Consider the following 17722-nt stretch of genomic DNA (forward strand, 5'->3'; position numbering starts at 1 on the left):
CTGTCTCCTGGAGCGTGTTTATCATGTGGGATTACTTTTTATGTTCATTAAATATCAGATAGTGGGTTGAGGAAACATCACATCACAGCACGACTTCAAGGCAGTTTTCCTTCTAAAAGAACTTTCTTGTGTAGTTATTTTACTTTAGACAAACTGAAGTACTGGAAGCATGAAGGCAGTCCTGATATTTACTCCCTAGAACAATACGGTAGCTGTTTGTGCAACCCGCTTGTAGTGTTTCAAAGATACAATGATTGAGTTTTGTGGTCAACAGCGCCCCCAAATCCCAAAGTTACATCTTGACAGTGTTGTATTCAAAACCACATAAACCGAGACCAAATCATGACCAATGCAGGGCGAGACTGATTCAAGACTAGACCGGACCAGTGTGAGTCCCACGCAGCATGACACATTATAAAATGTGGAACATGCAAACCACAGAGACACTCCTCAAAATGTCATAAAAGATCCATATTTCCATAAAAAACCCACAGAAAACAAATGAAGATTCCTCTTCATTCACCTCTCTTATTGCCATGTATACTGTATATGTGTGTATGTTCAAATGTACCATGATAAGTGTCTTGATAAAATAATCAAAAGGTATTGCAGTGGTGAATTTTATGTGTGGGAACGTTACTTTGTTTTCTACGAACAATCACAGTTATAAATCAGACAATGTACAGGCAATTTAGTGACAGCCTTGCAGTAGTGTCCACTTTGTCGGCGACCGTGACAAACATACTATACTATCACTTTTTGACTTTTTAAGACTTACTATACTATGTCTTTTTATGATTTTTTAATGACACACTATACTATGACTTTTTAACTTTTTAAGGACATACTATACAATTACTTTTTTTCTCATTTTTATGACATATTTTTAATTTTTTTACTTTTTATGACATACTATACTATGACTATTTATGACTTTTTTATGACATCCTATGTAACTACTCTTCTCAAACCTGCTGCTACTCTGAGCTCTGTTTTCTCAGCCTTTTGAAACCTTAATGATCTGAAATATAACTAACTTTTCCCTTTTTTTCAAACCAGGTATTTTACTAAAACTCTGTCAAAATATAGTTACCATACAATAATGCTTTCCACCACTGAATGTGTTATGCATCCACTACTACTGCCTCGAATGTGAACAATCGTACTGCCCGGTGTCACCATTAGAGGGCGTGTTGTTCTCAGGAAAGAGAGATTACTGTAAGTGACGCCATCAAGTGCAAGTTAATAGTCTCTGAATCATAGGTTCAGTATGTCTGAAGAGCAGCAGTGGAGGGGGGAGGGGGGGGGGGGGTTGTGTAGACACTAACAAGGAACATCATTTAGACGACATTCAGCTCTCAGTGCTTCTTAATCACTTGCTACTGTGAATTTGGAATCGTAGTTAAGCTGGAAAAAGGGAAAATTACACACGTTATCCTGTAAAATCACAAGATCAGTGTCAGTGCTGGGATGTAGGCCTACGTTTCCTGCTCACCCTCTTACAAAAACAATCTATTTGCAGATGGCGAAGATTTCAAAACAGGTTAACGTTCATAAGTGCATAGATTTGAAGGGAATCAAGGTTTTACTTAGCAGTCGGTAATTTAGTATTCTTGCTCAATAAGATATAGTTCTGCTGATGTTTAATGCTTCATATTGATATAACTAATGCCCGCAAGAAAATTCAGTTACTGTGGCAGCAAAATAAAAGTGATGAAATGTATACAATCTAATCCTAATCAGACAACTTGAATACAATAAGAAACTGTGGAAACACTTGAAATAATATCCAAACATAAAAGTAAAGCTAAGGTCAGTGCCAGGTTTAGAAACTTTTAAAGAAGAGAGGCACATTGGGAAAATGAGTAAAAATGAGTAAAAATGTAAAGCTTGGCAATAATGAACTGCACACTATTAATATGTACGTAGTTTACTCAATGTAATAAATGGATGCCAAACAAACGTTTAATATTCTAGTTTTAAATAATAAAATAGCTGTATAAACAAACTGATTATGAGACTTCTACTAACAAGACACAAAACGACAACAAATGACGAGGCCATGTTGTTTTGTAATCAATTATGATGTCTTTGTGGTCCTTTTGCATCTCCAGTGATCGGCCAATTAGATGTGCCTTCCTTGGCCCCGCAATGGCTACTATGAATATGTGATACGCTTAACAATGTTAAAAGTAGCCTAATGTAAGACTGTTGAGGAAAAGAAAATACGTTGTGTATCGATTAAAAACTTGAATCACTATTAATCGAATGATTGTCCGTAGTTAATTATGATTAATCGCAAATTATTCGCTTATATGTTATCTGTTCAAAATGTACCTTAAAGGGAGATTTGTTAAGTATTTAATACTCATCGTCACAAATCAATGACAAATATTGTCCAGAAACCCTCACAGGTACTGCATTTAGCATTAAAAATATGCTCAAATCATAACATGGCAAACTGCAGCCCAACAGGCAACAACAGCTGTCAGTGTGTCAGTGTGCTGACTTGACTATGACTTGCCCCAAACTGCATGTGATTATCATAAAGTGGGCATATCTGTAAAGGGGAGACTCGTGGGTACCCATAGAACCCATTTTCATTCAAACATCTTGAGGTCAGAGGTCAAGGGACCCCTGTGAAAATGGCCATGACATTTTTTCCCTCGCCAAAATTTAGCACAAGTTTGGAGCGAGCTCTAACCTCCTACCAATGGATTCTTTAGGTTTTCTAGTTTCATATGATGCCAGTATCTTCACTCTAGCTTTGAAAGTGAGCCTGCTACAATCTAAAAATCGAAGGTTGTGTTAATGTTAAAGAAATTAGTGCCGTAAAAACAAATTTGAGTTATCGCGTTTACTTTGACAGCCCTAGTTGTATATGTATCAGTATGTCTGATAAGGTCCATCTGATGCACATGCTGCTGTAGGAATGCCGACTCCATTTTTGCAGTGATGTGATTGGCTGTTGGCAGGGTTTGATCTGATCTGGAATAGGTTAGCTGTGCAGGTTACCACGGTGATCCATCTTAATTAAAAGTGAACCAGCTTCATGATGCCGGTAAAGCAAAACTTAGTCCAAAGACACTCGAATTACACACCGTCACTTCATGATCCCATACTCCAAGGTCTTTTTCTAAAAAAGGTAGACGCATGGTTCGTTGTACTTCTTATATTCACCAAATACACAATGTGATTCCTAACAAACTGCCACATGCAGGACACGTCACTGTTGGTAATTTTCATTTTTATTATAAAAAACAGTATTTGAGTCCACAGTTTGTGTTTCCTTTGTACAGTAAAAAATATTAAATTAAACTCCCAAAGTTCTTAGCAGAAAGATAAAGAGGATGGAGTTTGAGGGGAGGGAGAGCAACTTCCCCCAGAGGAAGAGGAGGAAGAGGAGGAGGGGGGAGGGGATTTAAAGTCCATGGGGAGCAGCAAAGGGGACGAGGCAGAAAGAGACGGAGAGCGAGTGCTCCTACTTTTCTCCTCATTTCTGTGCAACACAGTTCATTTGGATCAAAATCCTCTGTTTACTCCAAACAGCGGATTCCTAAAAACACTAAAAGGAGCCCCACCCCACCCATATTTTTTCACATCCCAGCCCATGTACGCAAAATGTTTCAGGCACACAGGTATGCACCCCCCCTCCCCAAGCCTCCACTGCTCCATATTAAGCGTCTTTAAAGGAAGGAGTGCACACACATTCGAGGGAGAGGGCTTGCATGTTTGCGAGGGAAGAGTCCCTTCCAGCATGACCGATGTCCAATACAGAAGCTGGTCCGCCGGGACGTCACAATAAGTCCGTTCAACATCTCAAACTCACAGCAGACCCTCAACCACTGCAAGGAAACACTGACATTTAATTATTCCCACCTGGACAGACCCAACTAAAGACATCTAGAGTGAAATGAAATATCCACTACCCCCGTCATAACAGTCAATAACAAAAATATATTTCTATACGAATTGTAGCAGTCTCAGGGTACATAACACCCCCACCCCACCCCCCAAAAGAAAACAATAAATAAAGCAAACCCAAACATTATAAAAAAAAAAAAAAAAAAAAAAAAAAAATGAAGATATGCATCATGTTTGGATTTACATTAATAATAATCCACATCACTCTGCAAAACAGAAATAGACAGACAGACTGAATGATGGGGGAACCGATAAAAAAAGTTCTTTGCATTAAATCATTTCCTCTTTAATTCTTGACCACTTTTAAAATCTTAAAAACATTTCTTAAAAAAGGCAAGTACTCCTATTTACCCCCGAAAATATCACCTTTCTTGTATTCAGCAAGAGGTGGAGGTGAGGGGGGGTGCTAGAGAAACCATCCCCCTCTTTGTCCACAATTGGCAAAAAAATATATTAACAGCAATAACTTACAATTCATTTATTCTAATTTATTTAACGACTGCTTGATTTATTGTTCATCTCCCATAGGAAGTTCAGTTCAATGCATCTTTATTGAAAACATTTTAAATAACATTTAATAATAGTATAAAAAAGAAAGGCTAAGTAATAACAATAACACTGTCCTGGGTGAGTGCAGTTTGTGCGAAGAATCACGGAGCGTTTTTCAGCTCGACTTGACACGTTAAGTAGAATTCCTACATGATGTCTAAAGGGTTGTGATTCATATTCTGGCCCAGCGGGTCCTGACCGTTGCCCCCCGGCCCATGTAGACCGGCCATGCCGCTCAGCTGAGACAGCATGGCGCTCGGGTCCGACCCAAACTGCTCCATAGAGTTCTGTTGCTGCTGCTGAGACGTCGGCTGTTGTTGCGGAGGGCCCACCATGCCCGGGTGGTGCTGGTTCAGGTGGCCTGGGTGTGGGGAACCCGTCTGCATCTGGGGAGAGATGTGATGTGGGGAGGGCTGAGGCTGCATGCGCGGGGACGGGCTGGAGTGTGGCGGCTGGGACTGGGGTCTGGGCGAAGGCTGCGGGGATCGCACCTGGTTAGCTAGCGACGTGGACATCGCCTGGCCCTGCAGGTGGGGGTGCGGGTGTGGTGACTGGGCCATCTGTTGCGGCTGCTGAGGGCTCATGGGATTACTGTGCTGGGCTGGTGACCCCCCAGGGCCCAGATGCTGATGCTGCTGATGTTGCTGCTGCTGCTGCTGCTGCTGCTGCTGGAGCAGCCTCTGGTGGAGGGCCTGTTGGAGCAGAGCCTGAGAGGATGGAGGTGGGGGGCCACTTTGAGTGGGCTGAGGGCCCTGAGGTGGCTGCTGAGGACCTCCTACACCCCCTCCACCTGGCCCCGCATCACCCCCTGGCAGACCAGCCATGGCATTATGCTGCTGCTGCTGCTGCTGCATCTGGAGGTGGTGCTGGTGCTGGAGCCTCTGCTGAAGTGCAGCAGCTGTGGCCTGCTGCTGGGCCACTGACCCTGGGTAACCTTGCCCCTGCTGGCCTGGGGGACCTCCAGGCTGCTGAGGGCCAAGAGGCGGACCTCCAGGTGGTCCCTGTCCAACTGTAGGAGGCTGCATCCCAGGCTGGCCCATGTAGCCCTGCCCCTGCGGTGGCTGTGGCTGCTGGAACTGACCGTGATTTACTCCCATTTGTTGTTGTTGTTGTTGTTGTTGTTGTTGTTGTTGTTGTTGTTGTTGTTGTTGTTGCTGCTGCTGGAGATGCCGTCTCAGGAGCAGCTCTCTAAACTGGGGACTGTTGAGATTTCCCATCTGTGACCCCTGGCCCTGCATACCTCTTCCTCCACCTTGCTGCTGTTGTTGCTGCTGCTGCTGCTGCTGCTGCTGCTGCTGCTGCTGCTGCTGCTGCTGCTGCTGCTGCTGGAGAGCCGCCGCTTGCTGCTGTTGTAAACTGCTGGGCATCGGCCTCTGCTGCTGCTGCTGCTGCTGCTGCTGCTGTTGCTGCTGCTGCTGCTGCTGTTGCTGTTGGAGCTGCTGCTGCTGCTGCTGCTGCTGCAGCTGTTGTTGCTGCTGAACCTGCTGTAGCTGGGCCATAGTGGCCATGTTGACATTCGTCCCTCCCTGACCCCCCATGTGTATCCCCGGCTGGCCGCCACCTGCAGCATTCATGTTCACCTGTGGGCCCACTCCAGCCATGACATTACCAACAGGACCCCCTGTGGGACCAGGACCTCCAGGGACACCACCTGGTCCACCTGGGCCCCCCTGAACCCCCTTGTATTTTGAGGCCCTCTGCTTGATAAAAGCAGCCATGAGCTGTGGGTTAGAACGCAAGATGTTGAGGACTTGCTGTTGCTGGAGCGGCGAGCTAGGTGAGCGGAGAGTCCGTAACAGCTCCTGTAGGGCTGCCTGAGGGATGTTCCCACCAGCAACACCACCTGGGACACCAGCAGCTCCAGGGACAGCTCCACCTGGGATCCCACCACCAGCACCTTGCTGCTGCAGCTGCTGCTGTTGTGCCATATTCATCAAGGCAGCGTGGCCCTGAGCTTGTTGGTGCTGCTGCTGCTGCTGCTGCTGCTGCTGCTGCTGCTGCTGCTGCTGCTGCTGCAGCTGTTGTTGCATTTGCTGCTGCTGCTGCGCTTGTTGTTGTTGTTGTTGAGCTGCCATCATGGCTGGATGGCTCATTTGGTTCATAATAGCTTGCCTCTGCTGAGGTGGCATCCCCTGGCTTGCCCACTGCTGTTGCTGCTGCTGAGGGTTTTGATGTGGAGCACCCATCCTCTGTTGTTGAAGCTGTACCTGAGTGGGCAGCTGGCCCTGGGGCAGGTTACCCTGCTGAGGGGATTGCTGCATGGGCCCACCAGCGCCAACCATCATCCCTGGCGGAGCACCTTGTTGTTGCTCCATGTGGGCCCGAGCAGCCGCCACTGCCGCTTGTGTCTGTGGTGGCATACCCTGGGCTCCGACCATCCCTACTGCCCCCGGGTGTCCCATGCCCATCTGTTGACCCTGACCCTGTTGATGGTGAGGGTGAGGCGGCATCAAGCCTGCAGCTGCCTGGGCCGCTTGTCTCTGCAGAGCCATCTTCCTCTGAGCATCGGCTACCTGTTGGATCTTCATGGCAATTTCTACTGCTGCCGGTGGAGGGCCAGAAGGAGGCTGCTGCTGCTGCTGTGGAAGGGACGGCTGGCCCTGGGCCTGACCGGGAGGTTGTTGACCCCCGACACTTCCGGCCATGACGGCGCCACCGAGCTGCTGCTGGGGAGGCGTTGCGGAGCCAAGGACCGGTTTTCCCTGGGATTGATGGATTGGGGAGGAGCCTGGGGGTCTGCCGGCATACGGAGGCAAACTGTTGGGGTGCTGCTGGAGCTGTTGAGGGTTGGTCCCTGCTCCACTTTGCTGCTGGACCTGAGGAAGCATCTGCTGCTGATGTTGGGGAGAGCCCATTATCCCCCCAGGCCCGCCTCCTCCTCCACCCGCCATCTGCTGGAACTGGTGGTGAAGGTGTTGAGGATGTTGAGGAGGCATGCCACCTTGTGGGGGCATTCCACCTGGCTGCTGTTGCTGCTGAACTCCAGGTCCAGGGCCCATCCCCTGCTGCGTGACTGGGGGCATGGCCTGAGTCGGGGTCTGGGGTGTTGGGGGCTGGGTTCCACCAGAAGTTGGGGTACTGGGCGCCGTGGTGCCATTGTTCCCTGGTGATGGAAGCCCTACAACAGGTCCTCCCGGAGGCCCTACGGCCGCCTGCCCCACCCTCTGCATGCTGGCCATCCTCCTCCTCAACATCTGGGCCTGCTGGAGCCGGTGCTGCAGCTGCTGCTGCCGGAGCTTTTGCTTAATGTTCAGACAGAACGGGACGGGACATTTGTTCTCCTGACAGTGTTTGGCGTGGTAGCAGCACAGAGCGATGAGCTGCTTGCAGATGGGACAGCCGCCGTTCGTCTTGCGCTTGCAGCCTTTTGTGTGCTGAACAACGCGCTTCATCTTCTGGCAGGATGGCAGGGAGCAGTTGGCGTTGCGGCACTGGCATGCGTGGACAAGAGACTGGATGCAGCGCTGGATGCTGAGACGGCGAGAGTCTCCGGGACTCTGGGTAGCTGCTGCTGCCTGGTTGTTGCTGTCGTCGTCCAGTCCAAGCCCCAGCTTATCCATCTTGTGCTCATGGCCTTTAGTGTTGTAGCAGGTGATGCACAAGTCATAGTCCTGAAGAAGGAAGGGATGGGAAAATTAATATGAATCCAAGTACTGGGTTAAATTAACACATGTTAACACTTTCCTGTGAAACTAAAATCAGTTTTCTGCAGTACAAATTGTGCAGTCCTGTCTCAAATCATGTGCCATCTTGGCTTTTGATAACCCTTAATCCAACATCATCTTACATCTTCTCTGAACAGGAATGAGTCTTTGTCACTCTTCCTGCATAGCTTTTCCAAACTTTTATCTGGGAACGCTAAGAATGAACACTCATTTGCGCCTGCAGGTGTCACAGCATAGAAAACAGTCGCCCACCATCGCAGAGATCATGACTCAGTCTGCAGCAGCAGTCCGTTCCAGACAGTGAGGTATCACGTCTTTCTCGCTGCACTAGCAGCTCAAGTCAAGACACTTCTGTGAAACCTGGGGCAGCTACCGACTCCATGTGTACCAAAGTTGCACATGGCTTTCTACACCCTCCCCAGGTCAAAGGCCACAGTGGAGTTAGCAGCGACAATGACCACAGTACAAAGGAATAAGCGGTTTTTAATTGGATTGGAAAAAAACACATCTGTTAAACCACCAGGCTTCTGCTGTCTGCGTTCAACTAAAACCTCTGGCCTTATTTATTCAGCTGCCACTTCAGTAGAAAAGAATACCAGAGGATCTAAGAATTTTGCAAACAAATTATTCAAAAATGAAACAAAAGAAAGCGTATGTTCCAGCTTGAACTGAAACACTGGAACAAACAAATAGTTGGAAAAAAATGGTGCAGGCCAATGGACCAGTGCCTCTTTAGGGCCTTTACACACAACGAGGAAGTGACGAATAAACGACACGAAAATATGAAATACTCGCCTGCGAGTATTATATGTCAAAGGTTTTATTGGGAAAGATAACAACGGAAGGAGTGGATCTGGTATGCGCCGCCCTTGTCAAGGTTGAAAGGAGTTATAAAGTTTGCCGTCCTGGTTCGGAATATAGGTGCAACTCAACCCGTTCCTCAAAAAATGTGATTGGGTGACGTCTTTTTTCGCGGTGCGAAAGCTGAAAAAAATCAACGTTGCTCAAGAAAAAGAATTACGACGCTTTTTTGCCATGAAATATTCACGTTCTGTGTGAAAGTACAGATGACAAAAACAACAGTTTGAAAACGTATATTGATGTGCAAATTAATCGCACGGAAAAAAAAAACGCCTTCGGTGTGTAAAGGCCTAAAGGGCCATGTCCACACCATGGTGGATAAATCTGAAAAATGCTGTTTACATTTGAAAATGATTTGCAAGTGGTGGGGTCCTGAGCTCATTCACTCTGAAATGTCAGAGTAATAAAAAAAAGCTAAATGTAAGTTTCTTTCTCTTCTTCCAGTTAGTGAAACAACAAAACAGAAATCTGAACGTAGGTCAAATCATTGTTTTATAGCTACAAGGTTGTGTGATAACCATAAATACAGATCAAAAACAACAGCTTCATGGTGTGTTTGGCTATGTTGACATTCAAAATAAGTGATCTTAGAAAGGAAAAACATTGTTTATCGTGTCAACACTAAAACACAAGACTTGCTGCAGTTTGATCTCCATTTAAATTCAAAAGCGTGATTTAAGTGGGTCTGGATTCTCACCTCGCAGACGGTGCAGTGGAAGCGGGTCTCCACGTGGTGTTTACACTCGTTGCAGGTGTAGACGAAGCGGTCCTGGCTCTGGTTGTGCAGCTCCACCAACATACACATGGAGCTCCACCTGGACCTCCTGAGAGAGCTGAACTCCAGATGCTTGTCCCTGGCCAGAGTCAGGAAGGCGTCGCGGCCGTCCATCAGGTCGCAGGCCATGAGGGGGTCGGAGTCCGTGATGGGGGGCAGCGAGTTGGCGGTGGGGCCCGCAATAAGGCGGATAACAAAGAAGACCTGGGAATTAAGAGTGGAGAGGATCAGCTGATTCAGGCACTGCTCGTACAGACCAAAGTCATAATAGTTTTGAATTTTCAATTAGTTTATATTATATGTTAGTTTTCACTTTTCGATTTCTTTTTAGTTTAGTTTTAAGAATGTGTTTGATAGTTTTAGTTTAGTTTACATTTTCAGAAAAGTTTACTTTTAGCCTTACAGTAGTTTTTTTTGTTAGGGCCAGGTATAATGTCTTAGAAGTATGTAGCTACTTACAAAATACATGGTTGGAGAACTGTGTAGGAATTGCCATAATGTTTAATATTTTAATCTTCACCCTACATTAGTGAAGCAATTGCAGCATTGGGCCATCTCCTGGAATGTCAAGTCTTCAATTTCTGTGGTTCAAAGTCACGAGAGTTGACGGAAATTCATGCCGTCTCCTTGTTTCGGTAGCGATATATTATAGCTAAAAAAAAAATAAAACTGAAATGAATTTATGTTCATTTTTATTTTATTTTTTATTAGTTTTTACCCAGGCAATATAGTTTCAGGTTAGTATTAGTTGTTCATAAAGGTTTTCATTTAGTTTCAGTTTACTAAAAATATTTTTCACTGTTTATTTTCGTTTTCGTTTCAGTTTTATTTGACTATAATAACGCTGGTACAGACAGGGTTTTGTAAAAATTTGATTTTAGATTAATACATACATTCAGGAAAATAAATAAATAAATAAAATGACTACCTTTACCCCCCTGTACAATAGCTCAACTTACAATCAACAGGCGTTACAGTGATCAAATGATCTTATTCCTGTAGATTCCTACGCCCACAGTGAGTGTAGTGTGGGGACAGAGTTTCAACAACAGCCGTCACTCAGTTGCTTTTCATTTTAGTGCTGAACAGAACGTCATTTTTCTCCTGTAGTTTGTTAATTAGCAGACTCAGAAGTCACTAACTGACAACGTTAGCTGTAAATGTAAAATAAGGTTTGTGTGACAATTTCCTGAAGTTCTACAAATGTGACTATTTTAATGAATGTTCACGCCCTCCTGTTGTTTGTAGGTTAAAAGGTGCTCTGTGGAGTTTTCTTGTAAACAACCAAGTTATGAATACATTCAGTGTTACACAGCAAAACACATTGTGTGTATCCTTGAGCTCAAACAAAACATGTCAAATGCATTTCCTTTCTCACAAAACATTTGGTGCACTGTTTACATTCACGTTGACTTGGCTAGAGATCCACTATCAGTGGAATAGTGTGAAACTGCTGGCAGGAATGTGCATTGAGCTGCTGCTGATAACAGCTGGGACAGTGAGTCAAAATACTAAAAGTAACGGCCATAAAACCAAAACAATGAGCTGAATGATTGTGAAACCCTCCGTAGAGCTGAGGGGAACTGCAGAGTTGGTGATTATAGTTTTGAATTTGTTTTTATTTTATTTTAGTTTTGACTTTTCAATTTCAGAATCAGATTTATTTGCCGAGTACGTGTGCACATACAAGGACATTTGACTCTGTTTTTTTTGCATCTGTCTCAACGTACTTACACAGAAACATAAATAACAGCCAAGACCAAAGACAACAAATCTGAACAATAAAGGTAAAGAATAGACCGTTAAGTACACGTTAGGTGTGTGGAAAAATAGGTGTATAGAAAAAAATATATATATATACAGTATATATATAAAAAGCACCAATGACCAACAATAAAATAAGAAATAAAAAACGTCTATATACAGGTCTATCTATATACTTTAATTAGTTTTCAGTGTGTTTGCTAGTTTTAGTTTAGTTTTTATATATTTAGTTTTACAGTAGTTTGAAGTTAGTTAGCATTTGCATTATAGCGCCATCTCCTGGAATGTCAAGTCCGTTCAGTTTCTGTGGTTCAACGGCACGAGAGTTGACGGAAATTCATGCCGTCTGTTTTTCTGTACTGATATATTATAGCTAAAAAAAAACTAAAACTGAAATGAATTTACGTTCATTTTTATTTCATACGTTTTTTTAACCAGGCAATATAGTTTCAGTTTATTTTTATTTTTTCTTAAATGATAGAGTTTTTAATTTAGTTTCGGTTTACTAAAAATACTTTTCGCTGCTTGTTTTCATTTTAGTTTCAGTTTTAGTTTACAATAATAACCCTGCGGCAGAGTTAGTGATAATTCTCTGTGCGTTCATCACTATGAGTGACACCTTTCACATACAAGTGGTCATGTGATCCATTGTTAATATAGATTGTAGCAGCTTTAATCCGTTATTTGTCTGCGGTCGGTAAAAGTACGGTAAAGGATGTTTTTACTAAACTCAGTTGTTACAATAGGATAAGCTGTACCTACTCTGCAATACAACAGCTGAATATTTCAAAACAACAGCAGCGACAGAGGTGCAGCAGTGACAGAGGTGCAGCAGCGACAAGAGCTGCAGCTGCTAAATAGCAGAATTTTAATGATCTGCATTCACAGAGTGGAGTCAACATGATAACTCTGATGACACAAGTCAGCATAATGTTCTTATAATTATGCCCTATAATCCAATAAAAGAGTAAGCAGCTATTCCTATAACCAGATTAGACTTGCATACCTCCTTGTGTTTCTCCATGGTGGCGTAGAGTTTCTGGGAAAGGTCATTGGAAACGTTGGGCATCCCTGGTTTCTTCTTATTGGCTCGGCTCATGCTGCTCTTGTTCTTGCTTGTCTTTTTATTGTTCTTCTTTTTGGCATTCTTGCTGTCTCCTTTCGCGACCTGGAAAGGTTTTAAAGTCAGTTTCAACACATTGCACTGCCATGACAAAGATCGATATTTTGTGTCAAAATGAGTCTGAAAGTGATGATTACATTTCTACTCACATCTGTGCACTCATTGGAGGTGCTGTTCTCCTCCCTCTTCCTCTCCTCCTCCTCCTGCTCCAGCTCCTTGATACTCTCCTCCAGTACGTTGGGCCAGAAGTCGCCCTCAAAGTATGGCAGCTCCTTGGCACTGGTCAGCCGGTCCTCTGTCGCCTGCTTGAAGACGTCCTGAGGGACAAAGAGATAATTGTTTAAGTGCTTGTAATGCCTTTAATGTCTTTATTAGCTTTTTCACTGTTATAGGAAACAACAACCGTGATATTTAAAAAATGAAATATTGATATTATGGTAATAATGTACATGATAATATAGTGTAAATAACTTAAATTTAACTTGTAGTGAGATTGCCTTGGGGCTTGACTAGGGATGTCACGAGAACAGATCAGTGTTGTCAAAAAAATCGAAGTATCGATACTGAATATTTAGTAATGCTTCAACTCTAATTTTTCCACAGTATCGATACACGGGTACCCCGCTGTGCTTTCTGCTCTCTCTTCTCTCCGACAGAGAGTTGACACACACACACACACACACACACTGCTATTTATCTTTCAATAAACGCCCTCAACATTGTGTCCATTCTTCCCCGTGGTATCGAAAATGGTATCAAATATTGACATATTATGTGACAGCTATTGTATCAAAGTTAGAAATTTCAGTATCGTGACAACACTAGAACAGATACTTCGGTTCCAAGTCGATGCCAAGATTCTGAGAACGTGACGGTACTCGTTTTCTACAGTACCACAGGTACAGGGGGGCTCGAGGCTAACGGCATTTAAAATGTGAAAGGACGCAGTAAACTCACTATTGACAGGTCCAGGTGGATGTATCCTATTTTTCCCCTGATAACGCTACACTGTGAACAACAAATCTATTCCTGCCAATTTCAACAACGAGAGCTAGTTAACGTTAGCTGTTAGCAGCCGGTGGGCAGCACAGTCCTGCTTGGCTAAATAATGGAGCTAACAATAACAATAACAAGGTTGCATTTAGTGTCATTATGAAGCTCTATTCATTAAAAATGAGTATTGGGCAAAAGTAAATTCTAACGTTATCGTGATGTGTTCAAATGTAATCTGTAAAATGGAGTTTTTGGCGAGAAATCTGAATCAATACAGTTGGTTGAAAGCCATGTTTTCACAGCAATATAAAATAGATAATAGAGAGGGAATGATGACCTGTTTAACCTCATAACACTAGCTCTAAGTGTTTATTGTTTTGTTTTTTACTGTGGTATCGAAGCAAGGATTTTCAGTAGTATTGGTATAGACTACTAAATTTCTGGTATCGTGACATCCTTAGACTTGACTGCTTTCTGCAGTGATTAAATGCATTAACCCACGCTGTACTCACACTATAACTGAACTGAAAACATGTCTCACCTTGTAATCGTGGACGATGCGCTCAGCGACGGCCTTGTCCAGCATCTTCCTGTACCACTCCTGCAGCCGTTTTGGCTTGGGGATCTTCTGGTCCGCTGGGTGACAATGGAAGATGTAATCATCCCCTTCACTGGGTGGACAGGCCCAGATGTGACCCGTTGTATACCTGACACAGGGAGACAAATCGTCGTATTCATTAGAAAAGAAGTATATTGATTTCCTTTTATTCCATCTGCCTGCTCATTTTCAAGCACTGAAAGCGGTCTGTAGCACAAAGCCTAATGAGCACACTTCTCACTGCATAATGGGCTCATATTTAAAATGCCTGTATAATGCCAAAGTTTTCATTTCTCTTACCCCTGCCTCCTGACATACTCCAGGTAGCCTATCAGGATCTCGTGGTAGACGGCAGTTCGGAGGAGTCGAGGTTGGAAGAAGTGCACGCTGTCCAGGTACGAGATGTACACTCGTCTCTGATTGGGCGGCGGGCAGTCCGAGCCGTACTCTTGAACGTGCATGCCGAAAAAACACACATCCGCTCCCTCAACGTCCTCAAATGCAAACAGGGCTTTCATCCTGTAGGGGAAGGACGCGCACATCTCTCCACTGTCAACAAACCTGGAGGGGGGAAAAAAAGCCAGGGTGAGGAAAACGGCTATGAAATCCTAGAAACGTCATCAGAAACTCTTTCCTGCTGCGTCTTGACCATAATGTTCGTTAATGTTAATGCTTGATAACAGATGAGATGCAAGATTGAAACCAGTGACTGGACTATTTAACTAAACACATTACAAGCCTCAAACACAAGGATATTAACTGAATGTGCAGCACACATATCAGCCAGGACTCCGTACAAAACCACAGCACAGAATGGATTGGGCAATTTAGTGTGGGATGCGGTATGACTGTTAGCATTTTGTGGAACAACTGGTTAGTTTTCCCAAAATGATTATGAATTGCCATTAATACTATATTATCTCACTTTTAAATTAAAGGGCGGGTCCATCTGGATTTTTTTTTTTTAAATAGAAACACCCACTCAGCCGTTAGCAAGAAGCAGTGACGTAGGTTACCAAAGTACGCTAATCAATAAGGCTATGAATAATGTGAACGCTAGCACTAGCTGAGTCAACGTTAGAATTGCTAAGTTTGGAAATAACTGAAAGGGTTCATTATGACATTTTTAAGTAGGGTTGTATGTATACTCCCATGTTCTGTGAGGTAGAATTACTGTTTTTGTGAATGGAGTCTGGTGGGGAGGTAAGGCGGCTGTGGCCGGGAGCAGCAGAAAACCTCGTCATCAGACAGCCCTTTCTGACGGGGGACTGAAGCTGTTATATCACGGTCTTCAAAGCCATGGGAGTTAATTCACAAAAACAGTTATTTTACCTCACAGAGCATGGGAGATGCTGGTCTACCGCGGCATCGATTGGTTAGTTCGTTTGTGTTATTTTGTGACTTTCGGATCGGAACTAACATGGCGTCCACACAACATTACATTCTTAGCGTCTGTGCCGGTACTCCTGTCTGCCTCTCCAAACTGGGAGCGTGTCGACCACCATCTAAGTTACTGTAGGTAAGGTTTTAGAAGGGCTTGGGAAAATAGCATTTCGAGGCTAAAATATACGTACGAACACCACTGGGAAGCTACAGAATTGACAACACGCAAACTTTACTGTATTGCTGTAGCGATAGATGGTCTAGAATTCATTAGTTGGCTGTTGTACTGAATCAGTTTGTTGCTTCTGAAATAAGAACTGTCCCACTACTAATGTGCATTAATGCTCTACCAATATTTCCCACACTTATAAACAAACTCTGCATTCAGACTTGCCTGTTGCCTGCTTTACTCTGCATCACAGCCAACCAGCTGTTGCCTAGCAACAACAACCTTATGCATTTGTTTTTACATTGGCGTGGAGGACCTGGAGCTCAGAAACTGGTCCTGCAGAGGTGCTGCTTTTTTGTTGTTGTCATTGTAGCATCTTACTCTGTTACCAGCGTTTTAATTTTTGATGACCGTGTACAACTGATTATTCAATTTTGACTGAATGAGATCGACCAGATTATTTCTCGACACACACCGGTTAGATATCACAATGTTCAGCTTCTCCTGGTTATTCAATACCACACACTACGTTTCACAATAAAGCCTATATTTACAATACGTTCGTCTAATTTTGTCTCCAATAACATAACCACAGCTAGGAATCTGTTGTAAATATTGCAGTGGATTTTAATGCTTCTTCGTGCACATGTTTTGTCATTTACATACTTTAACGCATGTAGATCAAAAGGAGGCCGGTATGATCTGGTATTGCATTTAAGGTGAGTCTGTTTGGCACCAGGATAAACTGGTGATGTACTTAATTGTTCACCATTTCACAGTCGGCTGAGCCAAGCGCATGTTTCCCTCAGGAAACCAAGGTGGTAAGCCATATAAAGGTGAATTGAATGTTTTTAAGATGATAGTGGTCTTTTTTTTCATATGCGGAGGTCAATCTCCACTTTAAAACAATGTGGAAAAGAAATTAGACCTCTTACCTGGACTTCATGCCCGGCTTGACCTCGACCACCTTGTCTGACACGTGGACCACACGGATGGTGACGTCGCCAGAATCAGGGAGGTTCTGCCGCTTGATGTAATCGTTTACTCGTGTCTCCAAATAGCACCCCAACTTGGTCTGAGGAAGCCCTGCAAAAGAAGAAGGATGAAGAAAGAGAGGTGGAGAAGAGTTTAATTTTAATATATCACACATTGGTCTCAGTCAAAAGCAAAAATCCTGATGACTGATTTTGATCCGCAAAAATCCTTAAAAGTATTAGAGTGGAATGTTTGGAAAATATCTAGGGCTGCACCCTCTTGGTCGATTAGTCGACTAATCTGTTGTTTTGGTCTTAGTCGACTAAGATTTACTTAGTTGATTCATTGTTTTTTTATGTTTTTTTGTGCTGAATGACTTATTTCCAAGAAACTTGTGATCACATCTCTGGTAAACACAAGATTTAAAGTGATGCTTTTGTGTGATTCGTTGTGGAGAAACTCAGTTTCACAGATCTGTCGATTAAATCAACTATCATATGGGTGTTAGTCGATTAAGCAAATCTAAGTAAAAATATCAAAGTAAAAAGACAATCGAATTAGGAGTACATTGATGCAGTGTTCAGTAGCAACAGAGTTCATGTTTTGAAATACTGGTATTATAGCAAATCCAACGACAAATTGTGAATGAAGGAAAGGAGGCAGGCAGAAATGAGCCGGTAGCTCAGCGTTACTCCACTTACGTTTGGCTGCGTATTTGTTCTCTTTCCGCGTCTTATTGGCCTTTTTGAGGCAGTTGTCACATACAAAGCTGTGGTTAGGGAGGAAGCAAATAAGAAATGGTTAAATTTGCAGGTTACTATCAGCCCTTTCACACTCAGCACCAATGACAGGGATTAAGTGGCTTTAATCCAGAGATGACTTAGTCTTTCATGTCAGTCTTTCTTTCTTTAAACAGCTTTAATGACTCTGAAATTGCTTTTAA

General features: G+C 43.6%; 1 protein-coding gene across 7 annotated transcripts in view; it reads right to left on the minus strand.

Moving 5' to 3' along the window:
* Positions 1-3230: 3230 nt before the first annotated feature.
* The window catches only part of ep300b (EP300 lysine acetyltransferase b), a 39606-nt gene continuing 25114 nt past the window's right edge, over positions 3231-17722 (minus strand). For 5 of the 7 annotated variants that reach the window (XM_074655424.1, XM_074655427.1, XM_074655426.1 and 2 more), the window contains exons 23-30: positions 17481-17548; positions 16740-16890; positions 14553-14813; positions 14196-14361; positions 12811-12978; positions 12545-12706; positions 9697-9978; positions 3231-8084 (exon numbers count right to left, since the gene is read on the minus strand). In XM_074655424.1, coding sequence (XP_074511525.1) covers positions 4620-8084; positions 9697-9978; positions 12545-12706; positions 12811-12978; positions 14196-14361; positions 14553-14813; positions 16740-16890; positions 17481-17548 — 4723 coding nt within the window. In that variant the 3' untranslated portion in view covers positions 3231-4619. The remainder of the gene's footprint in view (positions 8085-9696; positions 9979-12544; positions 12707-12810; positions 12979-14195; positions 14362-14552; positions 14814-16739; positions 16891-17480; positions 17549-17722) is intronic. The other 2 variants (XM_074655429.1, XM_074655428.1) reach the window with 2 other exon arrangements.

Source organism: Sebastes fasciatus, chromosome 13, assembly GCF_043250625.1.
Source record: "Sebastes fasciatus isolate fSebFas1 chromosome 13, fSebFas1.pri, whole genome shotgun sequence".
Classification (NCBI taxonomy): domain Eukaryota; kingdom Metazoa; phylum Chordata; class Actinopteri; order Perciformes; family Sebastidae; genus Sebastes; species Sebastes fasciatus.